Source organism: Hetaerina americana, unplaced genomic scaffold (assembly GCF_022747635.1).
Source record: "Hetaerina americana unplaced genomic scaffold, ioHetAmer1.1.p SCAF_15, whole genome shotgun sequence".
In the NCBI taxonomy this organism is placed as follows: Eukaryota; Metazoa; Arthropoda; class Insecta; order Odonata; family Calopterygidae; genus Hetaerina; species Hetaerina americana.
Genome location: NW_027286625.1, coordinates 3,476,506 through 3,497,923, shown reverse-complemented (window position 1 = coordinate 3,497,923; position 21,418 = coordinate 3,476,506). Strand labels below are relative to the sequence as shown.

The following is a 21,418-nucleotide window of genomic DNA, read 5'->3' as shown; positions in this document are numbered from 1 at the left end:
TTTAATGTAGACAGTGCAGGCACTTATATTGGGGTATTTCATTTGCAGATGAAGTAGCTTTTTGAATATGATTTAATTTTCTCCCTTACAGAGTGCCTGTTTACTCATTTATCATAGTTGCATGATTAGGTAGATACCCACCTTGGTCAAGTTTGTTGGGCATGGCCTTTCATTTCCATGTTGTAGTGTTTCTTAGGGAACAATTTTTAGGTTTTTCATGGTATGTTGGAGCTAAAATTCCTTAGGACATAAATTTTCTCCCAGTCCAATTTCTTGCACATTTGTTAAGTATGTGCAGCCTTAGATTCAACTTCCTAATAGTGCATAGTTGCCCCCATTCAACAGATAGCGCCTCTGAACATTGTTAATCAAACATAAGGGATATATGTATCTTTGATTATAGATATTAATGGATAGGATTTTAGGAGATAATATTTTTGGTGGTTTTAGTTTTTTTAAATGTTTTTCAAATAAATATGATGAATTCAAAGACTTAAATGCACACTATTCCATCATAAATAAGAGCAAATTATTAGACAAAAATTAGCTTATTGAAATGTTTAAACATGCTGCTGTATTCTATTTAGCTCAAAATAAAACCATAGTTCTAGTGATAATGTGAGATGAGAACATATTTCACGAATGACTGCTACTTGTGTTTTCACATTATGGCTGTGAATGTATGTATGAGTATCTTCAGTAAAATTCCCTTGATTATTAACTTAAGCATTTTCAGCTGTCAGGCTACCTCTATTCACTGGCCACATGAGAATTCTTGGAAAATTCACTGTCAGAATAAGAAATGGGATACTGAACTGATAGAATACATAGCAGGTATGATAACACTATTGGTTACCTAACTCAGATAAGTAGTGTATAAGCAGTGTAGTCAGTATTTATTTGTACAATCTCCCTGAGAGGGTTTTAGTGAAGGAATTTGCTGAGGTGAATATTCAATTACTCAACAAGAATATTAGCTTTTGCTCCCCATGAGGACACACATATACTATATCTCCATACGTACTCCTTAGTTCAAATAGTCTTAAATGGATTGCGTGCATATATATTTACACAATTTGTTTCAGTGTTTATTAACTCCTTCAAATTTAATGGAATTACTCTCTTTACAATGAAAATATTCTATAATTGCTTCAAAGTCATAGAAAACAAGAAAAATATGGACCTAAATGATATGATCCATTTCTGAGGAAATATTTTAATCATATGCTAATCACTTTCATGTTTTAATATTTTTCCTATGTCATTTTCCAGCTACTACAAGGTATAACTTTCAAAAAGAAAAAGGTGGCAAGTGCCAGCCAGCTCCAAAATTCTACTTCTGTCCCTTACCCTGTTACAAATTTACTAGCTATTAGCCTTTAAAACCCCATATTCAGGAGAGAATTTTGGTATGTGTCACAGTTTGTAGTCAATTTCAATCTGCTGCCATGAAAATGTTTACTTGGCACTAGGTAAGAGGCATTCCAACAATTGAAGAACACTGCACTTACTATTTGAGAATGTCTGAATAGTTTTTTTCTATTCAGAATTCTTGCATCCATTATTTGAATTTTCATTTTCAAAAGAATTTGTACAAAAATAGAACTTGATTTTTTTACACTTCTTCAGCATGACTTTCCATTGTGATAAACCCAATACTTGGTGTCAATGGGTGCGGGTAAAACCTCACCCTGAACTAAGGCTTTAGGAGTGTGAAGTTCGCACATTCAAGGTTTCCTTCCCTCTGTCATGATTTAGTTTTCCATACAGTCCTAAAAACTATTGAATTTAAGGTGGATTGTTCATAGCAATCAATCACCCAAGATTTGAATCTTGAAACCTACAAATATTAGTGGAACATTCTACCCTCTGGCGTTAGATGTACCTATTAACTTAATCTGTAAGAAAAAATAATTTATGGTTTCCTGTTAAGGGTTCCAAAAAGATAGGAATAATCTTTAAAAAATTTTTTGTCTCTGAATAATTCAGATTTATATTATTCATTAACTTAAACATTACATCTTTAAAAAAATACTGTTTCATGGTTTACTGCAATAAATATATATTTAGCTGCTAACAGGTTGAAATTATAGCATAGTTTTGTCCTCCTCTCAATAAGAAGGGGCCCCCAATGCATTTGACATGTCATGATTATGGTACATTTTCTTGTCAGCGGAAAGCCCAAAAATTCTACATGGCAACTGGCACCACTGTGAAAACACTGAAGTATGGCAAAATGTAAGAGATCCACTGAGTTAGCACTGTTTGCTAAATTGATGCTGTGGTTGTGTTACTCGGTAACCCTGCAAGGGGAATTCTTTCAGCTTCATAGATTACATATGCACACCTTTTTCTGATGTAGATGTTAAAGCTTGATGCACACACTTGAGAATTTCAATCCTAAGTCCTATTCTGTCATTTGCACTCAACCTCTTTATTGATGGTATTAAGGACATTAAGAAAAGTCTGTCCTCGTCTTCATTATCTATTATTTGTAAACTCTCTCTTCTAAATGCATGGCTAACTCTTTCATCAAAATAAGGAGCTTCTTCAGGGTTGATTTTAGATTTGGATTGGTTTGGAGTTTCTTCAAGGTGTGGCATCTGATCATCACTGTCTGTCACCACAGGTATATCTGTGGAGGAATCGTTTTCATCCTTGAGGTTGTATGAGCCATCCATTTCCATTAAAATGAGGGGTTCCACTAGATTTGGCTGTGCTGCTCCGAATCCATTTGACTGGATTGTCCTGAAAATTCACATCAAGTCAATTCCATGAAATGATATTATTGCAGACATTAAACACACATGTAGTATAGCTTAAACTAATTCCTGTGATTTAGTAAATCCTCAATTGGTTTGTAAATTAGCTGGCACAAAGATTGTTGCTGACAATATTCAGGAGATATCACATAAAACACTAATCGGGGTAACTTGGAAAATGATGGAGCACTGAAAGCAGGAGGCAGTTAAGGAAAAAGGGTTTTGAATTCTGAATTGAAAATTACTTGACAGGACAGTGGGTTAAAAATTTATTTTTCTCTGTCTGGGAGGATGCTGAAATTGTTAGCACCTTCCGTCAAAGAGAAGTCCCACAAATCAAATTTCTTTCATATCATATTACCTTCATCCCTTTGTCTTCATCTGCCTAATGCGCTCTCTGTCCCATTCTGTTCTCGTTATCTTTCTCGTATATGAATATTTTACTATCAAGATTCATTCAGAAGTAGTTATTTTTAATTGCGCTTCTTTAAAACCCATAACATGTTGAAGATGAATGAAGCTTTCCACCCAATTTCCATGAAGGGCAATGTCTAGACTTTTATAATATTTAAAGGCCATTATTGATAGTTTAAATACCCTACGTTACTCTTAAATTTTGTTAGTGGGGCAAATAACTTACTTCTTACGACCCAATGATTTCTTCAAAAAAATAAGTTGGTTGAAGTATAGGTAAGTTTTTCTGGGTGCAGCTGCAGATCCCAGTCTGCTTTCTTCCCTTTGTAATTTTATTTCTCTCCTGTAGCAATCTCGAATGGACCGCCATCGTTTTTGCACTTCGTTTTCTGAAAATACATTTAAATACAATATTGTTAGTCAGCAGAACCTTATCTTATGAAGTGAGGATTTTGGGAGTGTGTCTAAGGTACTCAAGTATTTTTATAAAAAATGTTTTCTACCTATTGGTAAAAGTTTGCCACATCATCATCAAATCCATTGTTATTATAATTCATTAATGCGGGCAGGTTGTCTAGGCAGTAGGGGCAGGCGAAAAAATAAATCTTCCGCTATAATCGTTATCTTTTCTATCATACCCTTGAGCAAATATGATATAGTATGTTCTTCCAGTGCATACTATTGGTAGGCTGGGCCAGATAGTCCGAGGTAACGCAAGTCTTGTGTATCGAAAATTTAAAAAAATTTAATTAGGGTATGAAGTATCCTTCACTCTATCTGCTGGCACGCTATTATTACAGTTGAATGCTTGATCGATGTACCATCTTGTATTTCCATCTCATTCGATGGCTTTCTTGCTTCGCAACAATGTAATGAGTCAACCATTTCCGGGAGGTGAATGCTTTCCGGTGTAACTTATGTATTGTTTTTAATCTGTAGAAGGTAGAATCAACTCGGTTCGCCCGGCTACTCTCCTGAAGGTCAGGAGTCGGATATCAGCTTGTTCATGATTGTATATTTTTGGGGTTGTATATGGGTTGTGCCATTACGAAAGGGATTTTCTTCAAAATATTTACGTTGCGATATGCCGGCGGAGCATTATTCGGTAACTTCCGCTACGAGTTTTTAAGTGTTCATCACATGAAATTTACTCCTTCAAAATGAAAATGTCGCTTCCAGATTAGTAGCTGGTAATAGCAACTAAGCTGAAAGTGTTAATCCATTTATATTCTACGGTTAAGTAGAAACCTAACCTTTAGTGAACACTGGTTACTGGCTTCCAGGGGGCTTTCTTAAATAAAATCGATTTCAACAATTATTCGTCCGGTAAATGGAGTTCCAATGCTGTTTAAAGCGCGAGTTCCTTCACTTCAAGATGCCTACCAAGCCTGAGTCTGGCGTTTGGAGGAATTAATCGTGCTGATCCGTCTCTCACCGTGAAATGAAAAATATCAATACATTCATAAGTGCTTTATGATACATTTTTCATTTAATTATTCACTCCAGCGAACACCCTCTCAATGCATAACGCGGAGGTTCTGATATAATCGCTCGATTGGACTGTGTAGGTAGGTAGCCTGGATCTACTTTTTAATCTGATCGAGATGAGAACAGTATGCATCCTTTCAAAGGCAATTTGATTTAATACATTTATTCATTTGGTCGAGGTAACCCAGGGGTCGAGCGTTCGACTACAGACCAGAGGGTCCCGGGTTTGATTCCCAGGCAAGGCTCAGGGCACTTGTAGCTCCACCCAAGCTATGGGATTTTTCGGGTACCAGATCTTCCTGGGAAACCATAACCGGCACAGGGAAAGGAACTGGCCGCCCTACCCTGATATATGAATTCCACACGCTGTCAGGCTTAGTACGGGTGAACTCTACGCTCACCTACCAAACCGACCTTCGGGTTAATTACTGTGTTTATGGTTTTATATTTGTTTATTAAAAAACTGAGCAAGCACTGTCTTTCGCATGAGTATGCTCAACGACAACTTGGTAATGATGTGTCTATTCATACTACAAGCCACCGCTGAAGTTGGTTTTAATAAAAATCTACCAAGCCACGTTATAAAATAGAACTCGGCTGACCTAATTCATGGAGTAGGGAGTTCCCAGCACTCAAATTCTGTCTCCCAAATGTGAGTGGGCCACCGCACCTCGTCGATTTTCATAATGATCACATTCGAGTTCTTTGGAACCCGAAGTACACCATCAAGATGTGTTGAAACTAAAAAAAAATAAAACTTTTCTGCGTGTATGTTCCGTCACTTCTATATTAACAATTCTTCAACCTTATATACCCGATCCGAATTTATGGGCAGATACAGCCAACTTTCCGCCGACTTGACTCATACAGATGAGGTACATTCACAAACGGTAACTTACGACTTGAATGACCCAAGGACCGTTTTTTCTGAGTGGGGTTTCAGGAGAAAATGCGAATTCCCCATCGGGATTTGGGTTTGACGTTAAAAAGTTACAAACTTCGTTTGTAGAACAATATTACATACATATATGTAAGAAAGTAAATCGTTTCCCAGAAACTGGTCATCATAGATATATGGTCGAAACTACAGAGATTTTGTTCACCTACAGAATTCATCGCAGCTCTACGAGTAAGGTGGTAGATGTAGAAGTAATTTTCGATTCGACAAGAGAATTTCTCTCATTTGCTTAGACGTACACTTTTCTGCGCTGAGTATGGACGGAAGCGGGCAGGAGGCAATATGCAGAAGCCTTAGGGAAGGCAGCTTACCAAGTTTTTCAGCACCAATAAATTTTCAAGACGCTGAATTATTTTCTTAATCCAGCCGAGAAAATGAGATTCATGCATAAGTATTAGAGGGGGAAAGGAACGGCAATTATTTCTTTTGACCGCCGCATTCCTCCCGCGATATTCAATTTCCCAGCGCTCTTCGTCCCGCCGATGAGCGCTGGGAAGGAGACATATATCGTAGGTGATCTTTTGAGAATTTTATTTAAGTAGATAAAGACTTTAAAAGAAAAGATTAGGCAAACAGAATTTTATTTCCCTAATTAGATAAATGGGTAAGTCTAAAAAAGTAAGATAATCGGCATAATAAGATCGAATATTTTCATGACCTGAATCTAATATTATCCACGGCAATTTTCACTGTAGTTATATAAGGCTTTCTTTATGCGATTGATATCTCCAAAGCTAACAATTATGAAGATTTATGCAAACTTCAATCAAATTGTGCTTTCAGAGTGCCGTGAAATTATTGCATCTGGGTAATTCACGAACTGCTTATACGAGCAATTCGGAGTTAAATTACAAAAAATAAAATAGAGAAAATTATATTTCCTTTCGTAAATCGAAAGAACTCGATAATTGAATTAGACATTGAAATGTTAATTAGTAATTAGCCACGTAGAGCGAGATCTTGGCCCCGCTTAAATCGCAAGAATGTAAATACGCACAACTCGAGAATTCACAGTATGTTGTAATATTACCATGCTTAGGAAAAGTTAAATATTACAGTAACACGGTGTTTAAGTGTTTCAAAGAATTTTAGTCCAATGCCTTGGCACCGATTCTCCCAGATTACTTATAGGATACGTTTTATCTCAAGTAGATAAATGCAAATCTTTGATTAGCATTTACCTTTGGATCCTTTTGGAAGTTCTTTGAAGGGAAGAGCAGCTTCTAAATGGCTGGCCTGGCAGTTTCTAAACAGACTATTCCTTTAAAAAAGACTCTAACATTTAATTCAGGTGAATGCATTTTCATCCTGATTTCTATCAGCATAAACCTTCCTGGTAATTTGCAGACTCGTAAACGTTACGCTCCGAAAATTCATTGTTTATTCGGCTTGGGAGGCATTTATTTTAAAAAGAAAAAATGCTCACCATCTAGAAATTTTTTAAAAATAAGAAGCGCACTCAATTAATATAAAAATTATTTGAAATGAAAACCTAAATATGATCGATACTAAATAAGTTCACCGAACTAGACCAATCTCCAGTGCTACTTACGCCCCCAGTGCATTCCCACTTCAGTGCCTAGTGCATCTGCACACCGAGTACTACCTAGGACTAGCACCTCCGACACCCCACTGCGAGAACCACTCAAATCGACTTCGAAGGTTATTACTCTGCCCGGGATATACGAGACGTCACTTATACTTAAAATCAGGGAATCCTGAAAGTTCTGAAGTCTAAGGACCCGTATTTCTCTTGGATTCTTCCTTCCTGTGAAGAGCGGTACGCGGCAAAAAGGGATGTATTTTTTGTTAAACTTAACGTAAAAGATAGGATGTTTAAATAGACACCGAAAAATGAATTCTCTCGATTTTTAATTTGTTGATTACACTTACCCCTTTCTTCTTTTTCGCGCTCCGAATATTTATTCCAATTAGGAATGATACCTTCGCATACCTCTTCCCATGCTTTATACTTCTTTATCTTATTAGCGTAGTCGGGATCACCTAGGTCCCACAGACATGGTCTAGCACGAACTTCATTTATCAGACTTTCAATATTGAAGTATACTCTCGTTGAAGACATCGCTTCACTTATGCGATAGCATGCACTTTAATAGTAAACAGTTGGCACATGAGGAGTATCAACCTAACTGTGAAATGAATACCGACTTCACCAACGTTTTGTGGTTGCGATTTGTCGCACGGGAGGTTGACGTCTGTTATTGAGAATGTAGTACTTTCTACGATATCCGTATGCAAGCGCTAGTGTAGCCGCCGTCATTTTGTCGCATGCTGGCATGACTCGCAGTCTGCGACTTTCAGACAGCGTTCAATTTATAGCGGCAGATATTGATGTGCCTGAGTATATTGTGGGCGTTCGGTCATTGCCCAAGAATGTCAATAGGTGTTAATTTTCATGAATTGAACTACTTAGAACGTGCCAAGGATATATTTAATTAAGATGCATGCTGTATTATGAAGCGATCAAAGAAAAAGTAGAGTATAAAAATGCCAAGAAACGGCTGGAAAATTCACATTAAAAATTTGAAAATGTAGAAGATCCACGAGCTTAATTTCGAGTCACGAGGGCATTTTTAACCCGCGCAGCTTCAGTAGTATATTACGTAGAGTATTATGACATAAAGGGCATGTAAATGCATCCAAAATGCACGAGGTACCCAGGTATATACTGACGTTTATAATAGGTACATGAATGAATTTATTGAAAGAGCTTTACAGCTCAAAGACGAAAAGGTAATTTCGCGTCGAAACCGACTAGAAATTAAAGGAGGGCATCAAAGCCATATTTTTTGGGAAGGTAAACTATTGAAATGCTCATATTTTATTGGATGTTTGAACTGTTACTTTTCAACTTCGGTTCCTGTTTTCAGCCTTTTTTGTACAAATGAGCATTGGAAAGAGGGGAATTGGTACTTAAATATTATATTACGGTAAATAATTGTATTCAAGTCAATTTGGTAAAACGCTGAATTAAAACATTTTATCGCGGATTGTCAGCTGTGTTATTTTGTTTACTGAACTGCACTTGAACGGTTCTTTACTCTACCAATCAACGTTCTGGTAGATTTTGGCCAACTAGTTAAGTTTCTTTCTGACGGGTAGGGCAAAGTAAAGTTACCCATAATTCATTTAAATTTCGAGGCGGGAATGGTCTCGAAAAATTAAATTAAAAATTCACTAAATAATTACAAATAAAAAAATAATTTTCTTAGGTAGTGATTGAAATACATTACGAGGGCTTTTTCTTCACATTAGTCCCGACGGTTATGACAATTAATTCTGAAAATTCATGGATCGAAACATCAAAGGAATAAGTTATTTTGACAAATTGCTACTAGATAGCGACTCAGTCGCTGTTGTCGGTTTCATTTCCGTGGTCGACTCAAACGCCATGGAGGAAAGCTGCAGCGCCGAAGTGCCTACAATCGTACTGGTTAGTCCACGCTGAGGTGGCCTAGGGTTAGGTAATGTTCGGTGCTCGTGAGGTGAACTGACAGATACTTTTGAATTGCTCATCTATCGTTTGTGCCTCGTTTATCCTTAAATTAACTCCGAAAGATAGTGACACGAAATCGTCGTCTGCTGCGTTAACTACTTTGCTGCATTCATGAACTGATCCTTGTCCTGTTTTGCCACAATAGCGAAGGTCACCAATTCCCTTGTGCGAAGCAATGTCTTCTGCTTTATTCAAGTGACTTTGGCTCGGGTGTGGCGGAGTCAGATGTTACGGTGTTAGAATAAGTGCTTCTAACCGCTGAAGACAAGGAGTGAGTGATGGGATATGATATTTCTTGGTGCTGCTGCAGAACATATCGCCCCGTAGCAGGAACATGAGCCGAGGGGGATACTACCTGCCCTGCCCACAAGTGCTCTACTACGTGAGTATTGTCTTGTTTCTGTTGAGTTCAACTATCTTTGCCAATGTTAACTCAATCCTATAATGTGCGAGCGACAAACGAAAATGCACGATTGAAATGAATTCTGTTGATATTATTGACGTACCAACAATGCATGTCGGCTTATTACGGTTGAAAATAAAAATTCTGCTGAAACGTATTACTACTACTCGCAGGTTGTAATGGAGAAATCGGAAGAATTTAGGTCGATTGGCGTACATGACAATGGCATTTGAGTAGTAGTGATCGAAGTGGCTCACTCATGCAAATTAGATGACGCTTGGTGATTAAGTCACGAAAGTGTTGGTAGTAGCCCATCTGAGTGTACAGGAGCTTTAAACTGCTTGTGTTAACAAATTCAGCTGAAATTGATAATGTTTTTTTTGGGATTTCTGATACATATTGCAGAGTAACGGGACGGAAAAGCAAAAAATGAATTTGTTTTATTGCCATTGTCTCCAAACTTGAGTTTAGGGAATCGGGAACTCGAACGTTCATATTTACATTTATGAAGATCCAGGGAAAAATTGCACGGCTGTAGGTTGAAATTCCGCCAATAAGAGGTAAGTTTGTCTTCGGGGGATGGAATATTCACATATCTAGGTATTTTAGTCCGCAGTATTTATTTTAATTAAATGAACGTAATGCAGCGTAAATTAACTTTGATTGGCGCATTGATTGAATGACACTTTTATTTCCACGTAAGTTCCAGAATCCCAAGCGAGCTCACATCAGGCGATGAAATTTTGGTCTTCCTACCGGCTTAAAGTAGGTTGCCCAAATACTTATCCGGGTCTTAAAGATGTACCACTCATTCGAGATTTCTCCTGCACGTCCGGTTTCGTAAATGTATGTGTAAGCATAAGTAGCTCTTTGAGCATGATTAAAAATGATGATCGCAGGTAAGGACACGATGAAACGATCATCTTCGTTCACATTAGGATTTTATCGTTACTTTTCTTCTATCGTGAAAAGTGATTCTGGAATGGAAATGGTTGAAATGGAGAAAATTAGCTTATTGCGTGTTAGTGAGTACATAAAATTCCAGTAGTCTATTTAATGACAGTCTCATTATTTTTTTAATCTCTCTACGATGTACGCCTGCAGTTCCCGAGCAGTCTTAAGGATGTAAATGCAGGTGTATAAAAGCTTATTTAAGTGTTATTGTTTATTTTTTTAGCACGGCAGTAGTGTTAACGTTTGAACCTCCAACGTCTTGTGCTGAAAGGCAACTATTTACGCTTTATTTATTAACTGTTTATTAGGTTAAATGGTTTTAATGATATCAGTAATTTTTGCCACGCACAATTTATTGAGTTCCGAGTGGATTTAATTCAGTGCTATAATTTAGTTTTATTTAATTCACTATTATATTTTAGTGAAGTATTTTCGATTATTATGTTTGTTTGAAGCCAAAAATATATTCCATAGAGCGAAATCGTTTATCTAATTTCATTGATATTTTGTCTTTAAGTTGCAACGATAAAATCTCCTTATCTTTCTAATAATACTCAAGTATTAAATTAATTCTTGTGTTGTATTTATTTTTTTATATTCCATGCCTGCGTTAGTGTGGAATTAAAAAAAATCCCAAAGTAAAAAATATGATGGCGAAGTGTACACTAGTACATGGGAGACAGAGGATTTTAAAGGAAACATTTTTATTCGTAATATACTTGATTTTCTTTCTCCATTCTTTTTACCTAGGCCGTCTAAGCGGATACTATCAGATCTGCGCGATGTCTTTACCGGATGTCATCTTTATTTTATCGTACTCGTTATATTTTACTCGTAATTTATAATAGATTTCTTATTAAGTGACTATTCATTCGAAGTTTGTTCACCAAGTTTTTAACTTGTTAAGACCGTCACGATGTAATGAGTACTTTCCAGGTACCGTTGGAAAACCCCGCAATATTTTAATTTCACCAACAAATGTGCCTGCTCAAGTGTGTGTTAGTTAATGTGTTCGCGTGTGAAAAGCAATTATACACAATCTCTTTTCAGATTACAATGATTACCAATTTTTATTGATTTAGTGCAATAATAATCACCCTATGTGGTTCACATGAAATTTTTTTCAATCCCCATTTTGCTGTTATACCGGTGGTACTTATTTGATTTACGAATAATGTGACGAACGCTAGTATTGACAAAGTTTGATGGTGGCCCACCGAGGTAATGGAGCGCTCCCCATAACTGCTTACGAATGCATTGTGACTCAGTCGTTCTTATCTGACAGATATGAAGCTGTAAGAAAAGGTAAGTAGTTATGCATATATCCTATTGTAGGAATGCTATTGCTCGAAATCCGCCCACCGGCTGAAATAGTGTTGAGATACGTGGCACATGAAGAAAATTGCCCCAAATTTGACGATGGTACCACTGCAAAATCATTACAAACTTGTTCTGAAAATATTTCTTACTCGAAGTGACTTTCCTCAGTGGATTGCTGTTCGCACCGCCAGTGGTGACGTAAGTTTTTGAACCAAAAGCTGTTTACCGATAATAAAGGAGATGTTAACGTTGTAAAACAAGATTCGATTATTCATTTACAAGTTCTCATCATGGATACATATCTCAGCGCTATTCTTCTATCAATGCAAAGCGGGCGAGACATTTTATTTTTGTCTAGAGTGTTCCATTCTCCGCGGTGAGATAATTTGTAATAAATGTTAAGAGGAGCAGTGTGATCATGGCGCACCGAATTCGTCATGAAATGTTTGTTACCAACATTTAATGACCTTCTCACCAGTAAGAAGTTATTACTTTTTTAAATCAGATTATAAAAAATTATAGAACTCTTATCCCAACTTTATCACAAATGTGGTACATTATGATATATTGTCTCCTGATTCTCACTTGGTTATATCCCATTGTGATTCTTTAGCAAATGAATGGTAAAAGGTACCGCTTATTTGTCCTTAACATCGGCCACAAGAATTTCGTTGTTTCAATGCCTGAACCCGACACCCGTACCTTCTCATGTCAAATTTCCAACTTTATATAGGTCCCCATGATACCATGTTCACGGAGAATCCTAACGGCATCGTGTATAGTAATAGCCGCGCACACAAACTGTTGTTCTCCTGCTATGTACCAGGAAAACTTTCATGCTTGTCCAAAGAAATCACATGCTATATTGGAACGTCATCAAAGCTGGAGGACGTGCATATCTCTGTAGTGGGTTTCGTGATAGAGATTAATTTAAATGAATCCCAAATAAAAACCAAGAAAATTGACCATGTCTTGGTGAATTGAAGATAGTTTTCCAGAAGAAAGTTTTTTTTTGCCATGCGATGCTTGCGTCACATTACGGCACCTGAGGTTGTTAATATGGTCTTGAAGTTTTGTATGGGATTTACCGGTGGGATGATTCCATTCTTTGTCGTGTTTTGCACGGCCCTTGGAAGCGCCGTCATTTTCCCCTGCTGACGGTGAGTTTCAAGGATGCAGGTTGACGTCATTCTCCGGGGCAGTGCGCGACGGTGACGTCGACACGTTCTTAAAACCGGTCCCGCGGATATCAAAAAACGTAAATTTTCAATTTTCGTGTTTTGTTCACTTTTTGAAAAAGGTCTGGTTTCCGCCTTCCCCTGGCGATTTCACAATGCCCTTGAGTTTTCTCGTGCTTGAGTCTTGGAATTGGCCCTTCCACGACTTTTTTCGCCTTCAATTTTATCATGCCGTTGTTAACATTCTATTTATTGGAAGTAATATTCAATCCTCATTGTTTTTAATGTTTTTGCTTTGAAATTCGTTTTTTTTGTGGTGTGAAAGTGAGTTTTTATACAATGCTTACTTGAGGATAATGGAGAAAGCGAAAACAATTGTTCGCAGTTTGTCATTATTCTGTCGTATCAGTCGGGTCGATTCAATAAATTATTCCTGTCGACTTATGATTCGAGGAAGACGGCATTTTCATTGCGAATTCAGTCAGAATGGATGGAGGACCAAGGTTTCACACGATTTTCGACGCGTAATGTTCTATCGGTCGCCTTTTCCATCTGCCTCGTGGAATGGATATTTATGGAAGTTTGTAAGGTGAAATTAGTCCTGAAGGCAAATGTCGTTTTCTATGGGAGAGTTTAAAAAGAGATATTGAAAAGGGAAATCAGGTCTCACTATCCAAATTTCTCATTGACAGCGTAGAAATCAGTGAATCGCACTGATATGTCGATTATTAGGCCATTTAGGCCATAGGTGATTTATGCTAGCGCACACTGCTCTCATTTTCACTCGCCCAAGTAATTTATTTTTTATTTCCAAGGGATTGAACACGATTTTTAGTACGTATTTAACCTGTTTGAGTATTCAGAATGTGTTCCGCTATTATTTGTGGGGAAACATTGTCGAGCATTCCAAGGATTTCAGTTTGGAGTAATGATTGCTTGTGCAGTGACCGTGTCTCCTCCGCAATGTTTACTGCACGGTAGTAATCGATTTAAAGATTGGTTTTCATAGGTGAGGGTAGAGCTCTATTCGTGCTAACAAAAAGCCCTGCGGCTATTTCCTTTCCCCTCTGCCACCTGCTGTTGTTCACAAAATTCTGGAACCCAGTTTACCAATTGGATTTTCGTTGGAGTGTCCAGGGAATATCATCCGGATTTCACCTCGGTGGTCACTGGCTACCAGTTTCAACAATCTATTTTGCTGCTGGCGAACTGGGGACAATAGGAGGGGCGGATCCAATTGGGGTCGGCACGGGGCCTGCCCCTTGGGGAATATATTTGAATTTATTAAAATAAAATATAAATATTAAATGGACACCTCAAACTAGTTTTGAATACTCCCGGAATTTAATTGTTATGTTGGGTGCGTTGCGATCGCCAAATGACCGCGATTGGTTTAAAACTTTAACGTGATTTTCAAATGTATGTGTGGTAAATAGGGTTATACAGTTAGTTAAGCTCATGTGTAAAAATCCCCCCTCTCTTTTAAATATTTTATGCATCCGCCGCTGAGCTAGAATGATAATTATTGGCCAGAAAACTATTTACATTACAGTATTTTGTAATATTACCATATCTTAAGAATTTTATTGTGCCTAGTACCTCATAAGTCATAAACCTTACGTTCATTAATATTACCGTTTTTAGAATAAGTTCATTGAAACAATTTCGAAATAGTTTAGATATTCAATTGTTTTGCTCAGCCCTCTCAAATTTTCTTAATTCAGTATTCGAAAAATGAAATTCCTCCTCATGATTATGACCTCGCCTCATTTGATGGATATTTCATTTGGGTGCTATATCTAATTTTCCCGTTGGAAATGAGGTATTTGTGGATGTCTTGGAAGGAAGTAGGGTATTAAATTATATATCTGGGAAGGAGACGGGGGAGATAAATTGTCCGCTTGACTAATTCAGGAATGTAGGTAATTTCAGGAGTAGAATGCGGCAGTGATAGGAGAAAATGTTTTAATCGCTAATAATGTTGGGCTAAGCGAATATTGCCGGCCTTCAAAGCTGCAGGAAACCCTCCAAGTTGTTCATGCTATAACGGTATTCGATTCAAAGTTTTTTCGCATTTCAAAATTGTTTATTTCCTTCAAGTATACTATGCTACACACTAGTATGCTAAATACGGCACCCTGAAAGCCCCCGCTATGATGTGTGGCAAGGAATAATTATACACCAGACTACATACTCGTGCATCCTACATGGTGGTACCCTGCTAGCCCCCACTTGATGGGAGGCTTGGGGCCCCTGCAAGCCCGCTATGATGTGTGCCAGGGGTGATTATACACCTGACTACCTTTGATCCAAAATAATTTTTCCACGTAGGGCGCCCAGGCCACATTATTCTAATCCCCTAACGGTCTTAGGAAAAATGATATTTCAAATGTATATGTTGTACACTTAATTTCAATAATTGTATTTACATAATCTCTCTTACCCTAGTACGAAGGGGCAAATAATACACTTTCAGCATCATCGCTAAATATACGTCCTTCCAATTAATGCAAGAGATTTAATCTGTAATCAAGCCTTCCCTTCGTAAGTGATTCCCAAGCTAGATCCTCTAATAATTTGGGTACGCCACTAAATATATCAAGACAACGTTTCGCCAATCTAGCTCCTCTTCACTGCACGCGATCCAATGCGGCAATCAATCCATCTTCGTGAGAATCGCATAAGATAGCAGGATATTCTAAATGAGATCTTCTAACGATGTTTAACATTGCTCTTTAAACATTTTCGTCTCATATTCTCAATACTATTCCAATAAATCCTTTATTTTTAGGTTGTCCACATATCCCCCGTATATGTTTCACCCAGGAAATGTATGGGTCCCTGAACTTGATGTTTCGAAAATTCTTGACTTTTTTGAAAAATGATCAGAGGAGTGGGTTGCCACCACCGTTCTACCAGTTCCTCCTCCTCGTTTGTATTCAGGCACCTCATAGTGTGCATCATCCTAGTGAGAAAATGCGGCAGGGAGACACGTTAAGGATTGTTATCAGGGTCTGTTCCTGTTTCTTGTGTCGTTGGCTGTCGTAGATGTTTATTTCTCTACATGCATGCGTGTTCGTTTGAATTGACCCCACGTGCGTTCCATGCTGTATGCCTCAACTCCGCGCACCCGAACTCACTGCCCCACGTCTCGCCTCCTTGCCATGCCCTAATTCGCCCGTTCGAGTCACCCATGATGAGTTCCTCAAGTTACCTTTTCTCTTGCTGCTCTCTCGCCGCTTTTGTGGAAAATATCCCTCACGTTTTTATGCCAAATAAGAAGTTTAAAAAAAATATCATTCGCCTCCTCGAGCGGCGCGCGATTGCCATCTTTATTCCTCCCTCTCCCTAGATTGGGACGTGAAATGATTCTTTGCCTCTGGGTGTTATTAGCGTGCTGAGCATGAGGATGCCAGTTTATCAGACGTCTGCCTTCCTCACCGATCGTCTGTTATTATTGTTTTTGATGGGTGATTTATAATCTCAACTCAAGGGAAATTTAGTTGACTTGGGTGCCCTTATTGTTTTTCGTATTAGATTGCAGCGAATACTTAGCCGATTTATGGTAATAGGGTGCATTTGGTCTGGCACCTCTAAGTTCAGGTTTAGGACGCTCCCTATTTCTTTCCCTGCAGAGCTTATTAGGCACTTTTGCTCGATATGATTACTTAGTAATGCCCATTGATTTTTTTAACTAATGGCATTGGTGTCAATATGGCCTCAAAAAGAGAGCTGTTGATTCGCGCGGTGGGGTTTTTATATTTTAATCGATAAACGAGCGGTAGTTTGGAAATGGATGCTTATTTTTTTGAACTACATTGTAAGTGGGAGGAATGGTCAGGGGGCAAGGTTATTTCTTCCCTAATGTTGTCAGTGATCATAATTTGAGAGAGATTGTCATAATGATATCGATACTCTGTTATCAGCGTGCATCAGTGCATCATTCCAGTGGGAACTGACCAATTTATTTTCTCTGGTGGTTCGGGATTCATTTCCGAGGCAGAAATTCCGCCATGTATCTTGTTTTAAGGGGTAGCTGCGATCAGAAATAATAACAGTAATAGTCCGGGACGGTTCCTGGGTAGATCCGCCCAAATTGGGAGACCATCTTTGATCGTCTCCCTACTCTTCGCCTTCTGGGTGATTGATACCTGTAGATCCTCCCGCGGCTGTATTAGTTAAGGAAGCTGAATGATTGCAAATTTCCGCTCGCGTTATAAACTCTGTGGTGGAATTATAAGTCGTTTTTCTCAGTTTTGGCGTTCGATACTTAAATAATAAAAATAATCACTGTACCATGTGCAGCTAAAGTTTTGGTTTGCCCAGTAAACAAATTATTTAAGTGCTAAAGTGGAAATGATTGGAATGATCATTGTGACCACTCGGTCGAGAAAATCGACAAAAAGTCAGGAATTTCTTCAAATATACGAGAATAAATGGGAGAAATGGTCTGCTTTTCAAAAAAATTCGGGAGTTTGATACTCGAATTAGGAATGCAATACCCGATGCGAACGGTGTTTCTTTTCGTCATGAGGTAAGTTCATGTTCGCCATAGTCCATCGCGCGTGCAGGTCTTGACTGAAACGGAAACTATAGCGTAGGACCGATAGTGGTGATATCAATGACAGAAGAAGTGATGTGGGAATTTTGAATTTAGAAATTGAGTGGCCTACCCTGATTGTGGAAATTCTCCTAATGGTTATGACCGCGTGCGAGAGAGCGGCAACGTGTCTCTTAATGAAACCGGCTTGTTTTTCAAAGCTCAACGATTCTATAAAATGTTATCAGATCGATTATAGATTTTTTTCGAAGAGGAGGCTATTTGGGACGATCTTGGTCCAGCGGGCTGTTTCCCGTGCAGGTAAGTCTTTGCCCGCGGGGTCCTCCTGTCTCGTTTGGCGGTTGATCTCATTCGCCTTTCCCCGTGTTCCCCCCGCCGTCCTCCACCTCCTCTTGCAGTTAATCGCCTAATGAAAAGGCGAGTCGACCGACCAACCACCCTTGGGTGCAGGAAGGCCTTCGTCCCGCATTCTTTAACCTTCATATTATTTTTTTTCTTATGCCGCCGGCCTCAGTAGACTCGTGTCCCACTTCGCTCTCTTCTACCCGGTCTCTCGACTCGTTGAGCGAAACGAAATCACGGCTAATCAGGTCTCCGGGAACCATGCAGTTAAGTTCATTGTTATTCCTTGTCAGATGAAGGTGGCACCTAGGAAACGTAACACTTCGCACCAGCCAACCGGCACCAGATACTTCTCTTTCCGTGTTATACTCCCAGCGACTTCTCCTTCGCGTTCAGGTGCCTAAAATGAATCTGGCCACCAATTTGTAGATTCAGGAGCTATCTTCTAATTTAATAGAAGGTCTCTTCCTTCAGATAAAGGCTGGGGTGTTTAATTTGCTGAAATAAGGGAATCGAAAATTTAAAATTTTTGCTGGAAATTTAACTGTTTTACTATATGTAACTTTTTTATGGCTACCAGCTATTCGCAAAATGAAGGAGCACTGTGAGTTAACTTGCTACTTCGTTAAACACATGCTCAGGCTTTATTCATCTATGCTTAGCATGGCAGATATTTTCAGATCGGGATCAGTTATTACGGGAGGCGACCGACGGATGAGATCATTTGCGCCATCAGGAAGGGTGGAGTGATACCTGACGTCGGCATTAGCCTACTCCTAACGAAAGGCGCCAAGGGATCTACAATTTAACGTCCCATCCGACGGACGGTGTACTTCACTTGAAGTACTCTCCGCAGAGCAGTAAGGATTGGAATGACAATGAAAAATCTTGCCACCACCGGGATTCCAACCTTACCCTTCGGGGTTAGAAGCCATTGCATTATCCACCACACCATTCCCGATATTTTCCGAGCTTGCGGCCACTGGTGGGAAAAGTGTAGTAAATATAGAAATTACCTCATGGATTTTAATTATTTTGTTGCGATATAAAGTACATCAGTTAACTAAGAAACAATCGTTTGTACTTGAATTTTACAACAAATTATCGAAATCATCGAAAACTAATTACATTTTAATGTGAATTTTCCAGTGTAGTTAATTGAAAAAAAGTACTCGAAACAGTAGTCTTGAGGTGAATAGTAATCAGCAGCGGGTCGCGGGTTGTGCACCACTCATGTAATAGAACCGTGAAAGGAGGTCAATTTGTCCATTGATGGAAGAATGAGGATCCAACCTGGACGAAGGTGGATTTACGCTTTGTGCTTTCAATAACGGATATAACACTACAGTGCCCTTACGGTCCTGAAATCTCTTTCTCCTCTATGTCATTGCCTTCTAGTGTACCGCCATTTCTATCAAGTTAATTTGATATTTCATAGGCTTTACTACCATTTTTTTAAAGAGGTTTTCCATTTTTTTATAATTTGCTAACGTTTCTGTCAGTTTTTGTGTAGCTTATAGCTCCGATTATTCTTAGATTGACCTCTGGTTTCTTATGGTCTGTACCTCACTGTGGATATTATTCTTGGCCTATATAGTTATTCATTTCGGACTGCAAATTTGTGTTGAAGGATACATATGTTTATGTGAACGTATATGTACATATATATTAGGGTCGCGGTAGCCCAGAGGTAGAGCGTACTGCTGACTGGAGGGCCCGGGTTCGATTCCCGTCTCTGGGCACATTTAGCTGCACCCGAGCTTTTTGATTTTTCGAATACCAGATCTTCCTGGGATACCATAACCGGCACAGGGAGAGGAACTGGCCCCCCTACCCTGGTGTGTGACTGTCACTCGCCGTCGGGCTTAGTACTGGGTGAGGTCTACCATCACCTACCAAATCGATATTTGAGTTGATTACTGTGTTTATGGTTTATATACGGTTTATCCCAGCCACCTCCATCAGGGGACAAGGAGTCACTCTATATTGTATGTATAGATTTATATACATATAATATATATATTATATATATATTATATATATTATATATATATATATATATATATTTTATATATATATAATATATTATATATATATATATATATATATATATATATATATATATATATATAATATACGATTTGTAGGAGAATGATATAGGCGTATTCTTATTTTAAATGTGCGGCTTTCTTTACTTAGATTAATAGCAATGTTGTTCACGTGCTTTTTTTTCCCTGGCACTGCGTAGTCACTTGTTCTGCCAGTACGCCAAGCATTGTGGCGATTCCAGTCAAGCATCAACCTAGTGATTCAAGGTGTCCCCGTTGAACGGCCCGAGTGTCCGTACGTGGTGGCCCGCCCTGCAATCCCCGATCAAACGATATTAATGACTTTCATGCTTCCTTTATTGAACTCCCTCTTGTGTCGCGAGCGTCCAGTAATGAACGCCGCAATCATTCTGCCCGTCTACTGACCTTCAGAATAATTGTCATCGTGTCCTCGCTGTATCTCTTTTCATCTTGTATGAATGGGTTCAGCCTCTTTGTTTTGATCGTTTAAATGGCATCATATGCCCATAAGAGTTCTCCCCAGGTGTTATTGTAACCTAAAGGTGACTTATGCGCGTTGGATTTGGTAAAATTTGTTCGATATTCGATATGACGACCTCTTAAACGTTTTCATGTAATCGGTTTTGGCCATCAGACATTTAATATACAATTGTATGCGTTGTTGACGTTTTTTGCACTTTTATCATGAGGACTTTGACGAAATGGTTGGCTCTATCCAGTCGTGTCCTAAACCGACATAAATTATCCCCCGGGAATAACCGATGGTCACTTTTTATTCATCAGTTCTGGAACCATTATTTCGTCATACTAGACTTCTTTAAGTTTGACCCATCTTATTTATCTCCCTGCTAATATGGACTTGTGCTTTAAAGTATCGAACACTTTGTGATGAATGAAAAATCTTAAAGTAAGGTATAAGCTATAAAGCTAATATAAGTTTTATCCCGCACTGGAACTATAATATTATCTCCTATCCAGTTGTGGACTCTAAATTGTTAATGTCCATAATGGAAACTTCAATTTTATTACTAAAGTAAATGCGCTGCTAATATTGTTGTTACCAGATTACTTAACGTTATGGTTTCTGTTTGGCCATTAGATCACGCTTCGAGTTTTTAGTCCTAAAGTGTTATTAGTTTACCAAGCCAGGAGATCTTTATCTGTTAATGATTCCTGTTCCCAAGAATTTCGCTGGACATAAACATCTATAGTATCCCCAGTGATCATCTTAAAATAGAGTAATCAAAGTAAGCCAACATAGGATTCTAAGAACTTTTCATCAATTCTTTAATTTTGACTAGTAATTGTCATTGGATGAAAATATATTTGAGAAAAGCATTGAAAATTGGGTAACGGTCACACTCTTGCCATATGCGTTTCGTCATTAATGGAAAATAGACATCTTCTTCCAGGTAGTTAATCGTATCGTATTCGAAGTAAAAGAAAAAACAC

At 38.4% G+C, this 21,418-nt stretch overlaps 2 protein-coding genes across 2 annotated transcripts in view; one reads left to right on the top strand and one right to left on the bottom strand.

Moving 5' to 3' along the window:
- Nucleotides 1–2,062: 2,062 nt before the first annotated feature.
- LOC139686751 (transcription factor Adf-1-like) lies at nucleotides 2,063–7,785 on the bottom strand. The gene is made up of 3 exons (XM_071583785.1): nucleotides 7,516–7,785; nucleotides 3,403–3,565; nucleotides 2,063–2,748 (listed from the first exon to the last, which is right to left on the bottom strand). The coding sequence occupies exons 1-3, from the start codon at nucleotides 7,703–7,705 to the stop codon at nucleotides 2,334–2,336; spliced, it is 768 nt and encodes a 255-aa protein (XP_071439886.1). The 5' UTR covers nucleotides 7,706–7,785; the 3' UTR covers nucleotides 2,063–2,333.
- Nucleotides 7,786–9,093: 1,308 nt separating this feature from the next.
- jvl (javelin-like) overlaps nucleotides 9,094–21,418 on the top strand; it is a 245,251-nt gene continuing 232,926 nt past the window's right edge. The window contains exon 1 of the mRNA XM_071583945.1: nucleotides 9,094–9,521. Coding sequence (XP_071440046.1) covers nucleotides 9,474–9,521 — 48 coding nt within the window. The 5' untranslated portion in view covers nucleotides 9,094–9,473. The remainder of the gene's footprint in view (nucleotides 9,522–21,418) is intronic.

What these genes read in the sequence shown, in the direction of transcription:
- LOC139686751 (XM_071583785.1), bottom strand. Translation starts at nt 7,705, where the DNA reads ATGTCTTCAACGAGAGTATACTTCAATATTGAAAGTCTGATAAATGAA. An exon ending in GCGCGAAAAAGAAGAAAGGG is followed by an intron (nt 3,566 to 7,515) that starts GTAAGTGTAATC and finishes ATGTATTTTCAG; the next exon opens with AAAACGAAGTGCAAAAACGA. An exon ending in AAATCATTGGGTCGTAAGAA is followed by an intron (nt 2,749 to 3,402) that starts GTAAGTTATTTG and finishes GTGAATTTTCAG; the next exon opens with GACAATCCAGTCAAATGGAT.